General features: G+C 36.1%; 1 protein-coding gene across 2 annotated transcripts in view; it reads right to left on the reverse strand.

Annotated features, from left to right (window-relative positions):
* Positions 1-236: 236 nt before the first annotated feature.
* LOC142345902 (uncharacterized) overlaps positions 237-17,869 on the reverse strand; it is a 46,634-nt gene continuing 29,001 nt past the window's right edge. The window contains exons 1-3 of one of the 2 annotated variants that reach the window (XM_075398359.1): positions 3,280-3,355; positions 2,872-3,073; positions 237-514 (exon numbers count right to left, since the gene is read on the reverse strand). In XM_075398359.1, coding sequence (XP_075254474.1) covers positions 260-514; positions 2,872-3,073; positions 3,280-3,317 — 495 coding nt within the window. In that variant the 5' untranslated portion in view covers positions 3,318-3,355 and the 3' untranslated portion in view covers positions 237-259. Of the gene's footprint in view, positions 515-2,871; positions 3,074-3,279; positions 3,356-17,869 lie in introns of those variants that run through there. The other variant, XM_075398352.1, reaches the window with a different exon arrangement.

A 17,869-nucleotide genomic window follows, 5' to 3' on the forward strand; every position in this document is an offset into this window, starting at 1 on the left:
GATACAAAAGTATTTTAATTGTTCGCAAAAATATTTTATTAAGTTCTTAATTAAGTGTAAATCTTATCTTGTTCATGCCGCTTGTAAGAAGGAGCAAAGATACTATCATGTCAAAAAGTATATTTTACACAATTCTTGTAAATCCACAATATAACAATCAGAATTAAAATTGACTCTTTAAAAAAGACAGATTTAATGCTAATATCATGCATATACATATTTCAAGTCATCCAGTTTTCGCTTTCGTTATAAGCTGTCATCAATATTTAGACCTGTCTTTCCCTACAAAGAACAGAATGAGGATGAAAACGAAGATAAAACCCAGTAAGTAGATGATGACTGTTGCTATATCTCTTTGTACGTTCATTGGAGTTTTACAAAAGCTGTTCTTCTCCAGCGTGTAATAGAAAAGCTCCACAGTATCTGAGCAAGTTGCGTATAATTCGGAGTTGAGGTCTGTTTTATTTTGCATTTCCAAGCACGTCCATTTCGTCAAAAAATGCTGCTCATTTTGCTAAAACAAGATTGACCTCATAAAAAATACAATTCTGTTACCCGATTTGCGAGGTTGGCCTTTTGAAAATACTAATTATGTTGAAATGAGGATAATTTCCCCAACTTAATTATATGGTGGAGAGCGCAAGTAATATCGAACCAAAAGACTTCATACCCCTAGTCGATTCAGGATGGTAACTTTGCAATATCTTTCAAGAAAAACACACTGTCTCGACTAAGGACATCGACCCACGGTCTTTCCATGCCCCCTATCGGTCGGTGATTGTCTTTTAATGAAGGTATATCTCAACCACTGATCAGACCAGATTCGAAGGTTTTCGCACAAAAATTCAGGTAATGCAGACCCTATCTGGACTCTTTTTACAGCCTTAAGATTTATCAGCTTATGACTACTTATTTCTGCGCGCGAAGACTTACTTAACTCTGATTGCAAACCGACTCAGGAACACGCCGAAGGTAAACATCAATTATTTCTGTGGTTAGAAAACACAACACCTGACTGAGTCAATAACATACACGTAGTGTATTCCCAGACACTAGTGTCAGAGCATTTCGATACTGATTCATCTGAATCCAAAGATAAAAAGTTAAATCAGCACTGAATCATGGTAACCTGAGCGTTAAGTTACTTAGCATTATACCCAGAAAAAACAAAGAATCAAATTTGTCCATGAATTTTCTCTGATTAGTTTGATTTTTTATGTTCTTCATGCTGTTAATAGAAAACTCTGAACAAAAATTGATATTTTTGAAATCATTTTTGAAATTTCAATTGAGGCATCACTGTGCATGATATAACTTTCTCTCCCTTTTCAAGGCATTTCAGGTCAAAAACCAAAGAAATAACAGATAAAAAACCTTTAAGATAGTGGTATTAGAATTGTCCATTCACGGTCAGTATTAGACTTGTCCATTCATCGTATTTTTAAAGGTGTGGGAGGTGGGGGGGTTGGTTTTGTTACCACATTCTTTTAATCTTTGGGAGTGAGGGTTGGGTAATGAAGGGCGAGTAGATGGAGAAGTCAACGAGTGGGTGGTGTTGGACCTGTTTCAGAGGTATGGTGATCACATTGGACGATTTGACGAACATACAGGTGTCTGGGCTCGATTTCAGGACAATTTGACAGCAGGTGGTGATGGCTCTGGTGGCCACTGGTCTACTTCCAGCTATGCAACAGGGATTCAGACACCGCAAATTTTCACCAAATAACCTAATCAGTTTCAGTGCAAACGTCAGAGTCTCCAGAAGGTTCCAAATATCCTCTCAGATAGCAAATCACGTTGCAGATCAAGATGGCAGATCAAAGTTGCCAGTTAGATACGCGCGTCAGAGTCTCTTGTTCAGAGTCATCGGTCAGAGTCTCCGATTCAGGTTCGCCAAAAAACTGCTAAAACTTTTAACCAGAAACAAATCCGTTGAAGCTATATATAATCTTGAAGTTTGCCAATTTGAAATTCTGTTTTTTATTGCTTTCAAATAGGTATTCATCATTAGGGATTGTTCTGTTTTTCATCAAAGATGAGTTCCAATCATAATGCTCAGTAAAAATCAGTGAAATTTTCATGTTAATCAGAGAACATTCAGCTTATGAGTCCTATATTTTTAATTTAGCTCAATGAATTTTTTTTTCATACAGAATTAATGCAGAAAGACACTATGAGTTTATCATGATCAGTCCGAAAAGTGACCTGATCAGAACACTTGGCCAAAAAAAATACAGAGCGAAAAGATTCTGATCCATTACTGAAGTTGTCTGGACGAAGGTCCGGGTTAATCTAAGAGACTGAATATCAAAGGGTCTCATGCTCTATTTAGAAGAGAATAGAATCTTCTCAGTCCGTGATTCGTGGAGAATACGCATAAAAGATTTTCATCAGCTGCACAGGGTCTGAATTTCAGGGTTATAATTGGGTGTTTTCATGGTAGTCAAACATTTTTGCAGGAATTTTTCATTGCTATCGGGAAATCACAAAATTCATATATGATAATGTTTGAATGAAAATTTATGAAAAGTCAAAAGGTCAGACAAAAAATCGGTCAAGCGAAAATTTTTTTCACCGCAGGACTAATACAATTGCTGAACAAACTTTGTTTGAGAGCAATTAAACAGCTCTCAAAAATTTCATGGTAGCTGCACTAATTGGTCAGCTTTTTAGGTAACTCGCTAATGAAACTTAAATTAAACACAGACAGCTCAAGAGGACTCGCTAATTTTTCTTGTTGATCTCGCTCATTTGTCTTGTTGAATATCACCGCATGAACAATTAGAACTTCGGATAAAAAGAGAGAATCCGTTGGAAACCTCTAATCGACGAACAATTGCATGTAAGTTAGAATCATACATACGATTTTACCAGATATATTTTAGTTTGATTCCAGCATTCGGGGAACCAAATGGTGTTCTCATATATCATCATGACATTTCTGCAGCAGAGGTAGAACAGTTTCATCTGGTACATCTGCATTTTGGTCGCTTGCTTTGTCATCTCTATCTGCTGCAGAGGAAAATTAAGCAACTCGTCCATGCTCTTCACTTCAGGGCACAATGCTTTAAGGCTAAAATAACTAACCTATGAAAAAAACATAGAAGATAATTATTTGATAAAGTTATTTGGAAAAGCATATCTTATCACAATTTCACAAAATTGTTCAACAATTATCGTCTGTTTCGCAACGACTGTCCAATTTTTTAAAATATTTTTCTCTAGCCCAAAAATGCAAAAGCACATTCACTTTTATTTGATGAAACGTGAACAAGCAACCTTATTTGAAATTGCTTTCCTTTGCCAAAGAAAATCATTAGTAGTCCACCAGATCGCTCAGATAACAGTTGTTCTGCTATTTTTTTCAGATAAACAGATGTTAGAAATAGTGCCTGCAAAATGCCCTTGTATTTTAAGCGATAATAATTCCGATAATATTTTAATATTTTCAAAGAGCAAACTTTACACTGCAGGTCACCAACATTTGCTTAGCAATAGTTTGTTCTGCCAGGTTAGTAAGAGCACAATCAACGATGATGATTTTCTCAACTCAAAGAGAATTAAATTTCTCGTTTAGATCAAGTAACAGCATCAAAAACCTGTAAACGCTACCGAATTATTTTGACAAAAAAAGCATTAAGAAAACGACGATAACTCACTCACAATTTTACCTGTCGATTTAATTCTTCCAATCCACTATTAGGAAGAACCTCGTGGAAGATGACTCAAGAAAAAGCAGAGAAAAATTATACTTTTGAAATTGAGAAATGAAGAAAATGACGCGTCCACTATTTTCTTTGTACCACTATTTATATACTTGAAAAATATTTGCAAGAAATCCTTTGTGTCGTTAGAAGAGTCTAAATGTTTTTTTCTACTCAATTGTTTGAGCTAACGGAGGCTAACCTTAAATAGATCGAATAACAAGTAACTGTATTTTCCTCGCAAAATTTGTGCATGGTTTTACACTTTGATTTAACAACTTTGCTTGTAATTTTCAAAGGATAGCACGCACGCATCGGTCTGTTTAAACAGGCTCATAAAAGTGATAATAAATATTGAAATCGAGTTCCAAAAAATGAAAAACTTCTCTTCGCTAAACTAATTCAACTCTTTGCCAGACGCTTTAATGCAAAAATAGCAAAACTCAATAGCCCTAGACATTTGGGAATATTTATTGTGTAGATCTTATAAATTTCTTACAAAACTGTCGCATAAGTTCTTATAAGATTATGCGTCGCCTGACTAAGACCTCGTAAGACAATTTATCAGGTCTTGCACGATAAAAATTCTGTCTGACAATAAATGTTTATCGTGTAAGATCTTATAAGAATCTTATAAGATCTTGTAAAATAAACATTCGAAAAGCTATGACTCATCTTATTGATAAGAATTTTTTGTCAGATCTCATACAATAAAAATTCTTGAAGTATGACATGTTCCTCATATTGAAGACAATTCAGAGATGCTTTCAAGCAGTAGCCAAAAACCGACAGCATGCAACACTTAAGTGTCAGGGCAACAAAGAGAAAAGTATCTTATATCGTCTTTTGAGATATTGTGATAAAGATTATTCGAGTGTCAGGGGCTTTCTCTGAAGCGGTGATTATCAAACTAGGCTGAAAATTTTTTTCAAAGACCACAACTATCTTTGACTGCAAACTTAAGCCATAGTACCTAGTTAAGACTCAAAATAAAACTGCCGTCAAAATAGAAACAGTCTCAGCTTCAGATACGCAAACATCAGTTAGCGGTAATAATTTAAGACAATAACAGAGACATTCCAATCAAATCGAAAACTTGTGTAAGAACTAACTAATTAAATAACTAACACTAATTCGTACGAGTGTGTAGATCCTCTAAGGAACACCACCAACAACCCTATCGTTAAACAAACTATCAGACAAAACAACAATTTGAACATATGCGCCATTCTTTCCACTAAGTTTATTATTAAGTTTACTCATTAAGTTTATTAAGAATCAATTGGTTGCAGCAAGGTCAGTTGTGATTTTTAGGAGAGTACTCAAGAATTTGTGTGAAAACTGAGGGTTGATGTCTGATAAAGAATTTAGAGCCCATTCATCCTCGACCTGCTGTGTAAGACGAAAGTGTAACAAACAGAACTAATTTGCAAGAGTGTGCAGATCCTCAAAAGAACACTACAAAAAACTCTATCAGTAAACGAACTAACAGAAAAAAAAACAACAACTCCAACGGAAGCGACGTTCTTTTCACTAAGTTTAATGAGGAATGCCTATCAGTTATACCATCCTCGGACAAAACTTCAGTTGTTTGTACTGCGGAAAATAACACGACACAAAAATCTTTTAAAGTGGAAATTAAAATTAATAACACCAAGTCCAGTATCCGTATATGATCAGGAAGTTCGCAGATCATTAACTATTAATAACCTAATCTTGGAAAAGGCAAACGCTAGTCGTACGAAAACCGATCCTGGAACTCCGATGAGAGCATTAAACTCAAATCAATTGCACAAGTTTGTTGTATCACCAGTCAAAAGTCAATGGTGGAGAATAAAATCAGGAAAAATCTAAGTGGCATTAGACTATCATCAACCGTTTGCCGAGCGAGACATAATCCCAAACATTCGAATTCATACATCAGAGATCAAGTTTCAAAATTAGTCCGTATTCAGTATATCGGGAAACTGTTCTTTAGTTTCTCGAATAGGTAAAACAAAAAACCATGTTTTAAAATCCATATTCCAAAGAATTTGCTGCAATGAGTCAGAAAAGTAGAGAATTTTCATCCTTCACAAATTGCAAGTTCAACAAGACATTTCAAAATTAAATGCAGACGGACTTATTGAAAAATTATTATAACTGCAAAGTCGTTCAGAAAATTTTTCTGGCAGTCGTCAACATAATCAAGGTCGACAGATAAGTCGGAAAGTTCACATAATTCTAAAGTTCTAGATAGACCAAGCCGTAAAGGCAAGTGCTAAATTACCAATATTGACGTCCTCACGTACAATATTAGTAATTTCATTGCAATTATCAAAACTGTAAAGACGAGTTGTTTAGTACATTAGAACTGAAACGTGTGTACAGTCCACCTAAACTTGTTCCTAGAACGGCTAATTGCTGTAACTTCATTACTATCGGAACCATTTTCACGGGAACTTACAGATTCAAAAACAAAACTTTACTGTCTCGCTATCTTGCCGACGAATTTCAAACACCAAGGATATTAGATTTGCACTTTTGTATCACATTTTTTTTCACAAAGAGAACAAGTAGTCAAAACCAGATCATTAAAAAGATCTAATCGCGTGCTGGGAGTTGTTACACAATTTGAATCTTGAAAAAAATAGCCAAAGTGTCAACTTCCAGCAATAAATCAAATGGTTAGGTTATTCATTTACTAATTAAAACATCACTCTATTAGCGTCAAAAAATCAACAACTTGGAATCAATCGGACCCAAAAAGATTGAGATTTTTGATGTAATCAGTTCATCGTATCACAGCAGCTCTATAGCATTCACTCAAAACTCCTCCCAGGAACTGATCCAGATAAGTAAAGACAGCTTAAAACCAATTGAATTTCAACACAATTGAGCCGAAAATCTAAAAGATTAGGAAAACGTCTCACTGTGAATCAATTGCTTACAGCAAAGTCAGTTGTGATTTTAGGAGAGTACTCAAGAATTTGTGTGAAAACTGCGGGTTGACGTCTGATAAGGAATTTAGAGCCCATTCATCCTCGACCTGCAGTGTAAGACGAAAGTGTAACAAACAGAACTAATTTGCAAGAGTGTGCAGATCCTCAAAAGAACACTACAAAAAACTCTATCAGTAAACGAACTATCAGAAAAAAACAACAATTCCAACGTAAGCGACGTTCTTTTCACTAAGTTTAATGAGGATTGCCTATCAGTTATGCCATTCTCGGACAAGACTTCGGTTGTTTGCACTGCGGAAAAATAGAACACGACACAAGAATCTGTTAAACTGGAAATTAAATTTAGTAAACCAAGTTCAGTATCCCTATATGATCAGGGAGTTCGCAGATCATAATTATTAATACTTCTAATCTTGGAAAGGGCAAATGCTAGTCGTATGCAAACACATCCTGGAATCCCAATGAGAGCACTAAACTCAAAACAATTGCACAAGTTTATTGCATCATCAGTCGAAATTCAATGGTGGAGAACAAAATCAGGAGAAATCTAAGTGGCATTAGACTATCACCAACCGCTTACCGAGAGAGACATAAACCCATTCATTGGAATTCACACATCAGAGAAGAAGTGCAAATTAATTATATAGGCAAACTGCTCTTTATTTTCCTGGATAGGTAAAACAAAAAACCATGCTTTCAAGCCCATTTTCCAAGGAAGTTGTTGCAATGGGTCAAAAATGCAGAGAATTCACATTCATCACAAATTTGCCAGTTCAACAAGAATTTTCAAAATTAAAAGCACACGAATTTAATGATTAATTATTTCAACTGCAAAATCGTTCAGAAAATTTATCTGGCAGTCGTCACCATAGTTAATGTCGACAAATAAATCGGAATGTTCACATAATTCTAAAGTTCTAGATAGACCAAGCCGCAAGGGCAATTGCTAAATTACCAATATTGACGTCCTCACGTACAATATTAGTAATTTCATTGCAATTAGCAAAATTGCAAAGACGAGTTGTTTAGTACATTAGAACTGAAAAGTGTGTAAGGTTAACCTACACTTGTTCCTAAAAGGGCTAAATACTGTAACTTCATTATTATTGGAGGCTTTTCCACTGGAAACTTACAGATTCAAAAACAGAACTTTGCTATCTCACAATCATGCCGCCAATTTCAAAGACCGCGGATATTACATTTGAATAACACGTAAGTTTTCTCAGAAGGACCACTTGTAGTCAAAACCATATCATTACGAATATCTATACGCGTGCTTAGAATTTTTAGATAAGTTTAATCTTAGAATAAAATTTGCAAAGTATCAACTTGCAGCAGTAGATCAAATGATAATCAGAACCAAAATATTGTGATATCTCATGTAATCAGTTCATCGTATCAGTGCAGCTTTATGGCATTCACTCAAAACTCTACCCAGGAACAGATCCAGATATTTGTCGACAGCTTAAAACCAATTGCACTTCAATTCTCTTGAGTCGGAAATCTAAAATGTCACGGAAACGTCTCACTGCAAATCAGATGCTAACACCAGGGTAAGGTCTGATATTCAGGAGATACTCAGAAGCTGTTTTTGAGCAAATAGCTTCATTAGGTTGGAGAATTATTTCTTGTGCATCTCTCTTTTAGATATGCAAAGAAAATTACAGTATTAATGAACTGTAATATCTTATGTGTTTTCTGGAGTATGGAGCACTATAAAAAGTAATTATATGAAAAACACTTTTAGAGCTGTAACGGAGCATTAACTTCTGTTTTAAAGAGCTTGCAAAGCCTAATAGAGCGCAAAACACATACTAAAGTAGACTAACGAAAAGATTGACTACCCAATCACGTTTCATTTTAAATTTAAAATCTTTTCAGCTTCTAATATGGGATTACCAAACATTAGATCGAAAAATTCATCAGCACCAGTTCCTCAAGTCTCAAAGTACAACTACAAATTTTTGTTGCCTAATTAAATAAATTTAAAGTTTCGGTTAATCGCAAAGTTTCATCTAACGAACTACGAATAAGGTTTTTAAGTCTTGCAAAAGCGATTGTTAGGTCTTATTTACAGGCGCTAAATTGGATAAATCAACCAAACCAAACCAATTTTCTTACATACGGTAATCTTTCATATCCACCTTGGGCCAATTTTCTCTCTACGGTCAGTTATTCCGGAGTTCAACTTCCTTGACAAACAATTTCCTTGACTACGTACTATCTAAATCTAGCATATCACTTAACCAAATTTACTAATCACTTCATTATCTTCTCAATATCAATTCACAGGACGAGCAAAATAACGTTTCACCAATAGAGTCCCAAATCCGTACTCAAGTAACAACTCCACAAAAAATTTACAGTTGAGTGTAACTCTAATTCTCTATGAACAAAAACCAAACTGATAGGTTAAATTCAACATTAAATTTTTCAACAGATATCGTTTTTATTGAAACTACCGATAGTGTGTTCACGAAAAATTTAATTGCCAGCCATATTTCCAAGGTCGCGGTCCCTAAAGAGGTATGTGATGCGTAATTGGTGATACAAGAAAAGTTTTTAAGCCCCATCTGTTTACATGGCTTCATACTGGAGAAATTTGCATGTATCTGAAATGTGTGTCTGCATATGAAAACCTGTGTGTCGACGACAAAGTTGCAAACCCTATACATTTAAAGACGCGGTGGGGGATTCGCTTCTTTCAGCTCAGCGATGAAGCGGTTATATAACGGACATTTCCTCACACGCTTGGTGGCCCTACATAAATCGAGGTTGTGTTAACTAAAGCAAACTAAATGTAGTTTGTGCAATTCACTTGGCAAGATAATTCAAAACCGTCAAAATCATTCAATAATTATTTAAACGCACTTGCAAAGAATCTAACAATGAAGTACAAATAGATTTTGGGGTTCCTATATTGAATGATTCAGGCCAAGATTTTTTGAGCAAAATTTCACTGATCGGTTTAGTAATGACCCCACATTTAAAATCTTATGCCAGTTCCGAGTGAAAATAAAACAAAACTTATCAAAAATTGTTTTAAAACACAAAGCTGGCCACGAAACAAAGTTTTGACTAACCACCTGGCGTCTCGAGCAACCAGTTTAAACTGTTCTGCAAAACCATAAAACAAATATAATTGAACACCCACCAAATGACCATAGGGCAATCGCTCTAGTTGAACGCTTCATTCAAACCTTGGAACTTAGATTATTTACTAAGCGACAGAATTAAATGTTTCAAGAAGAAAACGCACTCTTCAAATTTTTTAGAGACAAAACTTTATTACCTTAAAATTTGCAAACAGCTTTCTGTTGTAATATCACATTGAATGACCATTTTCGTAGACCAGCTAACGCACCACAAAATAGTTAATCAAATTTACCCGATATTCATATCCTCGATTTTTTTCCAAACATGTAAATTAAAAATATAAATGAAAGATTAAAGTTTACATGCCTTCAGAATAATCACGAATATTTATTGAAATAATCAAAATTATACATCAAACTTCTGGTTATTAATTGATGTTACTCATTAAGCTGTTCGTTCTACTATATAAAAAATAAGACGCGAATGATCCTAACTGTCTTTCTATTGGAAAACTTTCAATCTGACGTTGCAAAAACTCTGTTAAATTTCTTTTGAAAAAAAGTTTGTTCTCCGTCGCTCTTACTTTGGAGGGTAACTTATTCCATTTTTGTATGCTCTTCAAAATCAAAAATTTTTTAAACGGTCTTGTATACATTTGCGTTCTTATTATCAGTTGTTTTGTCCGTTTGTTCTGTTTTAACTGACAAACCCGGTCAAACAAAACCTTTTTACCTGGTGACAATAACATCAGCAAAGCTTCTGAATGATGACACACTGAACAATTTTGACCGGAGGAGTGACGAGAAAGCTGAGGCTAGTACTGAAAGCATTTCGAGTAAAAGACGCAGTTGCTCAAAACAGCAAGACTCAAGCATCGGTAACCATTGTGTATACTTCTTGGACAAAAGTCAATTCAATACCAGTACCAAACAAGGAGGCTCGGTAATGTGCGATAGCACATAAGGTTCCGATCCCGCTCATCCACAATTTTGGCATAATTGTCTACCAAATGAGGAAAAGATAGAAAAACCCAAAAATTCAAGTATTTTTCAAAAAAAAATTGGTGTCTGAACGAAAAGATAGCCTCCAAAGCAAATAACTCAGTGGAGTCAACTATGACGCATCAAGGCATCAATTCTCATATAATGCAAATAAGAGCATACGACGCAATATTAACAAAGCGAGTCAAGACGAACAGCAAAATCAAACAACAACAACAACAACAACAACAACAACAACAACAACAACAACAACAACAACAACAACAACAACAACAACAACAACAAATGGTGATTACATCAAAAATTTTATGTCCGTTTTAAAAAACAAAACTTAATAACAGAGTCAAAATAGCGTCAGATAAAACTGAAACTAAGAAAAATCTTTCCAGAAAAGTAAAAAACTCACCAGAAAAGATATGGGACCAGTCCATAATAAGGCCTCGTAACAATTAGACAATAAAGAACAAAATCAGTAAAATTGAAAAATTCGCTTAATTCTTTAAAAACAGTTAATTCAAATTAATGAAAACCATTCGAAATCAACTAAAAAATCCTAAAAGTATACAATTGCCAACGTTGCTATAAAAAGGAAATAGGAACTGTCGGCATTCCATTTTTTATGCGGTTACAAAAAGAACAACAAATAGATAACAAACAAAAAATCAATTAAAACTTTTCGGAAAACGCTTTCAAAGCCTTAAAGCCATACTTTGGCTCTCTAAATATGTTTGAATGCACCTTCTTCAAACACGACAAAAAGTATTATTGGATCTCTCTTTAATAAAACTAGGTAACACGTAGATAAAAAAGAAAAGAAAAGTCAAAATTAGGCAATGATTGTTTTTTTTTTCGAAAAAAAATTATTTCCAAATACATGAAAGCCATTAATAACAAAATTTAATAATTAAATAGGTTCCTTTATTCTTCCACAGGAAGCCTTTGAGACCCTGCATTTATCCAGAATATATCTTATGTCTACAAAAAAAACGTCAAATTAGACAAAAGCAAAAATTAATTTACTTTTTTTTTGTGAATAACTCGTGTCGAAGCCAGTAAAGTTATAATGAAATCTAAATAACCATTAGATTTTGTGACAGCAATCTCTCTTGACACCGTCGCTTAACAACTCTAATTAACTAGGTAACAAACAAACAATAAAAAGTACAAAATTTCGAAGTGTTTTCTATTATTTTGGAAAACAATTGTTTTCAAAGTCATAGAAGTCATCAACTGTCTACTAATATCAGAATATTGGCTTATCTACTCATCCATGAAAAGCCAATGGAATCGGATCATGGTACATGAAATTTCAAACGACTAAAAAGACAAAGTAAAAACGACAGCTAGTGATAAAATTAAGAATTTCACATAAATTTTTCGATAAAGTAGTGTCGAAGCCGTAAAAACCATAACCTATATCTTTAAGGATTTTAATATTATCAATTGTGGCTTATTTTAATACTATCAATGAACGCCAATAATGTTATATATGAAATGTCAATAACGTGATAATGTAACAAAACTAGAAAACATGAAAAGGGGCAAAGACCTAAAAATTAAAAGGTGTGTAAAATCTAGTAGCATTAAAGCCAGAAAACAATAATTTAAGGTTTAAAACTGCAAGAGAGATTAAAAATTAAATCAGTAGAGAAAAGAACTATTCATTCTTTGCTGACACTAAGCTTCAAGTTGACAAAATTAAGAAAAATAGCCTAAGTTCAATAAGCCATTATTTCAATAAGCCATTATTTCATTATTTAAAAGTCAAAACAACCATAAGCTTTCAAATAGAAATCTAGTTGCATTTGGAGCTGATTAAGAAGCCAGTTGGACCAATCACTACTCAGCTTTGATTTTAAAATATTCTGTTCTTTAATTAAAATAAAATATCGACAAATTTAATTTAAAAAAAAATACAGACTGTGTTACGTAGTAAATATTAGCCAATCAGAATCGAGTATTTCTAAATAACAAATACGCAAATAAATCGTTCCAAATAAGATTTAAATACGTTCTAATATACGTAGAAAGTTCTGAAAAAGTTCATTTAACCTAATTTTAAGTAAATATAACCACTATACGTATCGATTAAGCTGGTTTTCGGCTTAATATATTTTAGGTTTTCTAGACAATTGTCGATTGAATAGGAACTGATTTGACGTCAATAACATCAGACAAAAAACCAGTAAAAGAGCATCAAAAAACCTTGCCGTCTAAGCTTTCACTTGTTGCTATGATCATCGTTAATGCTTGTACGTGGTCTTGATCGTTACTTTGTACGTTTACAGCTAATCCGTTGCTTGATATCTTATACATGATCTGAATTAAAACTTTCCGAACTACAGTTATTTACTGAGTTTATATTGGTGCCGAAACCCGGGACCGGCTTTTAGCCTAATTTTTGTGATAAACCTATTAAATAGATTGTGCTGAACTCTAAATTACTGCGCTTGAGACGAATAGCGAGAGAAAAGGATTCACCCGTGATAAGGTGTCAGCGACCTGTGAGAAGTTTCTCCTGTTTAGCGGAACAATTGAAGTCCTGCCTTGGAGGCGATACCGATCGCTGGACACCAAGCAAATCTGTTCGATATCAATATGGCCGCAACGAGAGCCATGTTGTGCATTCACCCTATCCCTATTTCGTTGCATTTCCTAATTTAACGCAGGAAGTTTCAAATATTTTGAAATTATTCAACTAGAATTTGATAATTGTGGTACCTTTTGGGACTGGAACGGGGTTGGATGATCCGAAGGCGGAGTGACGTCCCGAGCATCAAAAGAGACCCAAACTTTCTTTGAGCACAACAAATATGGCCGAAATAACCGCTTTGATCGTGGAGGATTTCGATGTTACAGTTCAACCTGGCAGCTGCAGGGTTGCGTGCAACAAGGTTTCAAAACTGTAAGACAGAACAATAGTTTTCAAAATATCGAGCCATAAATTAGATATTGGAATTTAGACGACAATAAACCCAACCCGTGAGTTATTTTTTTGACATCGCAGGGGGGGGGGGAATTAGACAATTCTTTGTACAAAATATTGGTACGGGGAGTCCGCAAACATAATTTTTGATACAAAAAAACATGGATTTCGAATTTTTTGGGTCGAATTGTCGAAAACTTGTAAAAAGTGATAAAGTCGGTTCGTATATCAAAAACAATTTCTGATATAGAGGAAATTGATAGAAAATAATTCTAAATTGTTCAATTTTGAAAATTTTTGGTCAATTTTAAGGCAATTCTGAAAATTTTAGAAAATCAATAAGGAGTATTGATAAACCGTGTTTTCGAGATTAAATCCGACCGCTTTACTGGATTACCGTTCCGTAATCAAGAATTTGCAAAAAATTGACCAAAACATTAAAAAATTGGACAAAAGCATAAAAATTTTGACAAATTTGTCAAAACAAAATGAATTTTCCAGCAAGATGGTTCGTAAATTGAGTGAAACTCAATTAACACAAAAAAAGTTGTGAAAAATTTCACAAGATCCGGCCTGCGAAAAAAAAATTATCGAACTCCCATGATTTTTCTTGTCAATCGTTTATGAACCGTTTTGCCCGCGTCCTTTTTCGTCCTTTCGCTCTTCAGTTTTCCGTGTTACATTTTTTTTTCAATGACGTCGCTCTCCCAAAACTTCGCCATTTGTTTTTTCCGCTACTTTTCCGGATTTCAGTGTAGTATGTCATATGTGATGAAGCATGTTGCTGTTTTGCTGTAGTATGTTGAGTATGCTAGTATGCTGGTTTGTTGTTTAGGTCTTATAGCTTTCTAGGGTGTGACTTAAGTTTATTTTCGAGTTACGGCTGGATTGTCTTTTGACTTTTCAACTTTACTGATTTACTAGCCTTCCTGTTGTAGTATATTCATTTTGCTGCAGTATGTTTGTGTACCTGTATGATTGCTAGATGGTTTGGTCTCGTTGCCTTCTAGGGTGTGACTTAAGTTTATTCTCGAGTTACGGCTGGATTGTTTCTTGACTTTTCCAACTGTCTTCGTCTACAAAAACACTATTGTAATTTATTTAAATTTGCTGTAGTTTGTTTAATACCGTTAGTATGCTGATTGTTTGTTTTGGTTTTGGTTTTGATAGGATGTGACTTAAGTTTATTCTGGAGCTACGGCTAAATTTTTTGACCTTTGCATCCTTTTAGTGTACTATTGCATTGCCGTAAATTATTTTGTCGGTAAATTTGTCGTTATAGCCCCATAATGAACTATATTAGATTCTCGTGCAGTAACTCTCCTTCTTCCTAGGGTGTGACTTAAGTTTGTTCTGGAGTTACGGCTAGGTTGATCGGTTGAGTTTTTGCTGTGGTCTGCTAAAATAGTTCTTTGCAACCTCATTTCCCGCCCATTCTTTCCCACAGTCCCGTTTCGTTTCGTTGCGTGTTTTTCGCTCGCTTTGCCGTATGCCCGTTTCCGTTGAGTCGCGCGTTGCTCGCTCGACTTCTCGTCCGTAAGGTCTCCGTTTGGTCGCGCGTTGCTCGCTCGACTTCCCGTGTGTCCCTTGTCTCCCTCTGCGTTGAGCGCATAGCGTTCAGCGCTCCACTTCTGTTTTTGTCGGGCACTGTGTGCTCGACTACATTTTCTGCTCTTTGGGCGGTTTGTCTGGCAGACTGTATACAGTGTGCTGTGTTTGGTGTCTTTTGCGTTGGGTTTAATTTGCGTGGGTTTGATTTGTTTGGAGTGTGCTTACAAAGATAACCATGTGCAGTGGTAGTTTTGTTGGTATTTTGAAATAACAACATCGTGATGTCTAATAGTCTTGATCAAAAAGTCAAAAAGTTGTACGCTGCCAGGTCAAAGCGTGAAGCTGAATTGCATGCTATACATGAAGATATTCTTCATTGTATAAATAGTCAAAGTAGGCGAGTGAAAGTTGAACGCCTAGTAACAAAGTGCAACGAAGCATTTATGACTGTTTTAGACAAAAATGAGGACCTAATTGCATTTGCTGGAAAAACAGAGGATCCAAGTGCACCTGTGCCTTCATTAGAGTCTTACTTGGAGGCAATGACAACTAAGAATGACAAGATACTCACTTCAGCACGAAACTACATCAACTCTGCTGATGATAAAGTGAGTGAGTTCCAGGAACCAAGGGCTCCCATTCTTTCTAGACTTCCCTCAATTATGACCTCGTCAAAAACATCTAGTCAGCGTAAACATGATTACGTAATTGCTAAAATGAAGCGCGAAGAAATTGAAAAACAGAATGAGGCAGCCATTCGCCTTGCTAAACAGAAAAAGCAAATGGAATTAGATGAACTGGAGGAAAACAACAGGAAACGTTTGGCAGAGGCAACTCTGCAAGAATTTGAATTGCTGGACGCCGTTTCTAAAGGTAGCCAATCTGAAAAACCTGCAAGTGCTAAGAGCTCAATGAGAAGTGAAAAGGCTGTCCAAGACTGGATCAACACCTCACTTGCTTTAAGTTTTCACAATGAGGAGAAAACTAGTGAACCACAGGTTATTATTGACCCTCCAAAATGTCCTAGCCACAACAACGACAAAACAGTGGAAGATCAGCACACTGAAATTTCTATTCAAAAAAATTGTCGAGGCACTTACATTTTAAGCAATGAGACCTTGGAGCAACTCGACCCCTATTATACTCCACCTGAAAATTTTTTGGCTGCTGCTAACACACAGGCGTTGTACCAGGCGCACCTAAGGGCGCAAACGAATCAAACAGGCCAGCAAGGCACGGCGTTCCCAAGCATAACTAACCAAGGGACCGCGGATATTCAGCCGCCTTCTGTACACGCCCCAGGGGCTTCTCCACCTCCCACTCATCAGCCCATTCCACCACAGACGTTCGCACCACAAGAAAATCAGAATATTGCAACCGAGTTTTTTCCCAACGCACAACTTCAAATTCCGCAATTCAGGGGATCTGAAACATCAAGTCTGCCCGATAATAATTCGGCCCAGCGTATATGTTTACGACAACAATATAATTTTGTCCCCCGAACACCAAACGCCACTCTTCCTCCTTTTCCGACAACAAATCATCCAGCCCCCGCAATAAACGTTCCCTTGCACCCAAGCGCCCCACCAAGTCCAAACATTCAACAGCATAACTCCGAACCCGCTCATCCTAACGTCCTTCCCATTCCGAACCCAGTCTTCGCACCTAACCTCACTCCTCCAATCCCACACGCCCCTTTGATTAATCCTCCTCTCGTCAACAACACTTTCCAGAATAATAATAACCCAGTACACAAAGCTGTACGTTCCGTTGCTGCTCCTGTCCCAAAATATGCACAATATCGCATTTGGCCAAAACTTTGTGCCAAATATGAGTCATTGGCGGTTTCCACAGCAAAGACCGTCAATAGTCAACCAAGACACAACCACCGTGAATAGTCTGCCTCCAAATGTACACACCCATATCGCATCATCAAGTACTTATGTTCCACTACGAATTTATCAGAATTCGCCCTCTTTGATTGATATGCAATCACCATCGTGCAGAGCAGGAAAACCTGATCGCGACTACTAGTAATGTTGTACCTGGTTTAGCCACTCCGGTTTTTCAACCAACATACCCCTATGTTGGTCCCACTCCGTTGAGTTTGAGCGGTCCGCAGGTGTCTGCACCTGCCCCTCCGATACCGGACAATGCGTCATTTATTAAGGAATTAGCTGATGCAATAACAAGCAAGAGAAACGACCCTTTGCCCGAGTGGAAACTTGCAGAGTTTAATAGCGACCCATTAAAGTGGCATGAGTGGTATGGTCAATTCAAAAGCGCGATTGACTCGCAGTCGCTCACTGATGACGTTAAATTGACATACCTTAAAACACTCGTCACCGGTAAAGCAAAGATTGCAATAGCCGAGTTTGCTTACTGTGGTTTAATGTACAAGGATGCACTAAGGACTTTGGAACGTAAATTTGGCCAGCCACAGGCAGTCGTAACTGCACACTTGGATAAACTAAGCAACTTTCCGCCTCTTAAAATGCACAATCGTGATAACATCATTAACTATTCTGCAGCCATATCCAGCCTCGTTGGGGTTTTCAAGTCACTATCATATGATGCTGACTTGAAGAGCGCTTCCCTACTTAACCAAGTTGTACAGAAGTTACCACCAAACATGAAAAAGCCATGATC

This window comes from Convolutriloba macropyga, chromosome 1 (genome assembly GCF_964194025.1).
Source record: "Convolutriloba macropyga chromosome 1, txConMacr16.3, whole genome shotgun sequence".
NCBI classification, from domain to species: Eukaryota; Metazoa; Xenacoelomorpha; order Acoela; family Convolutidae; genus Convolutriloba; species Convolutriloba macropyga.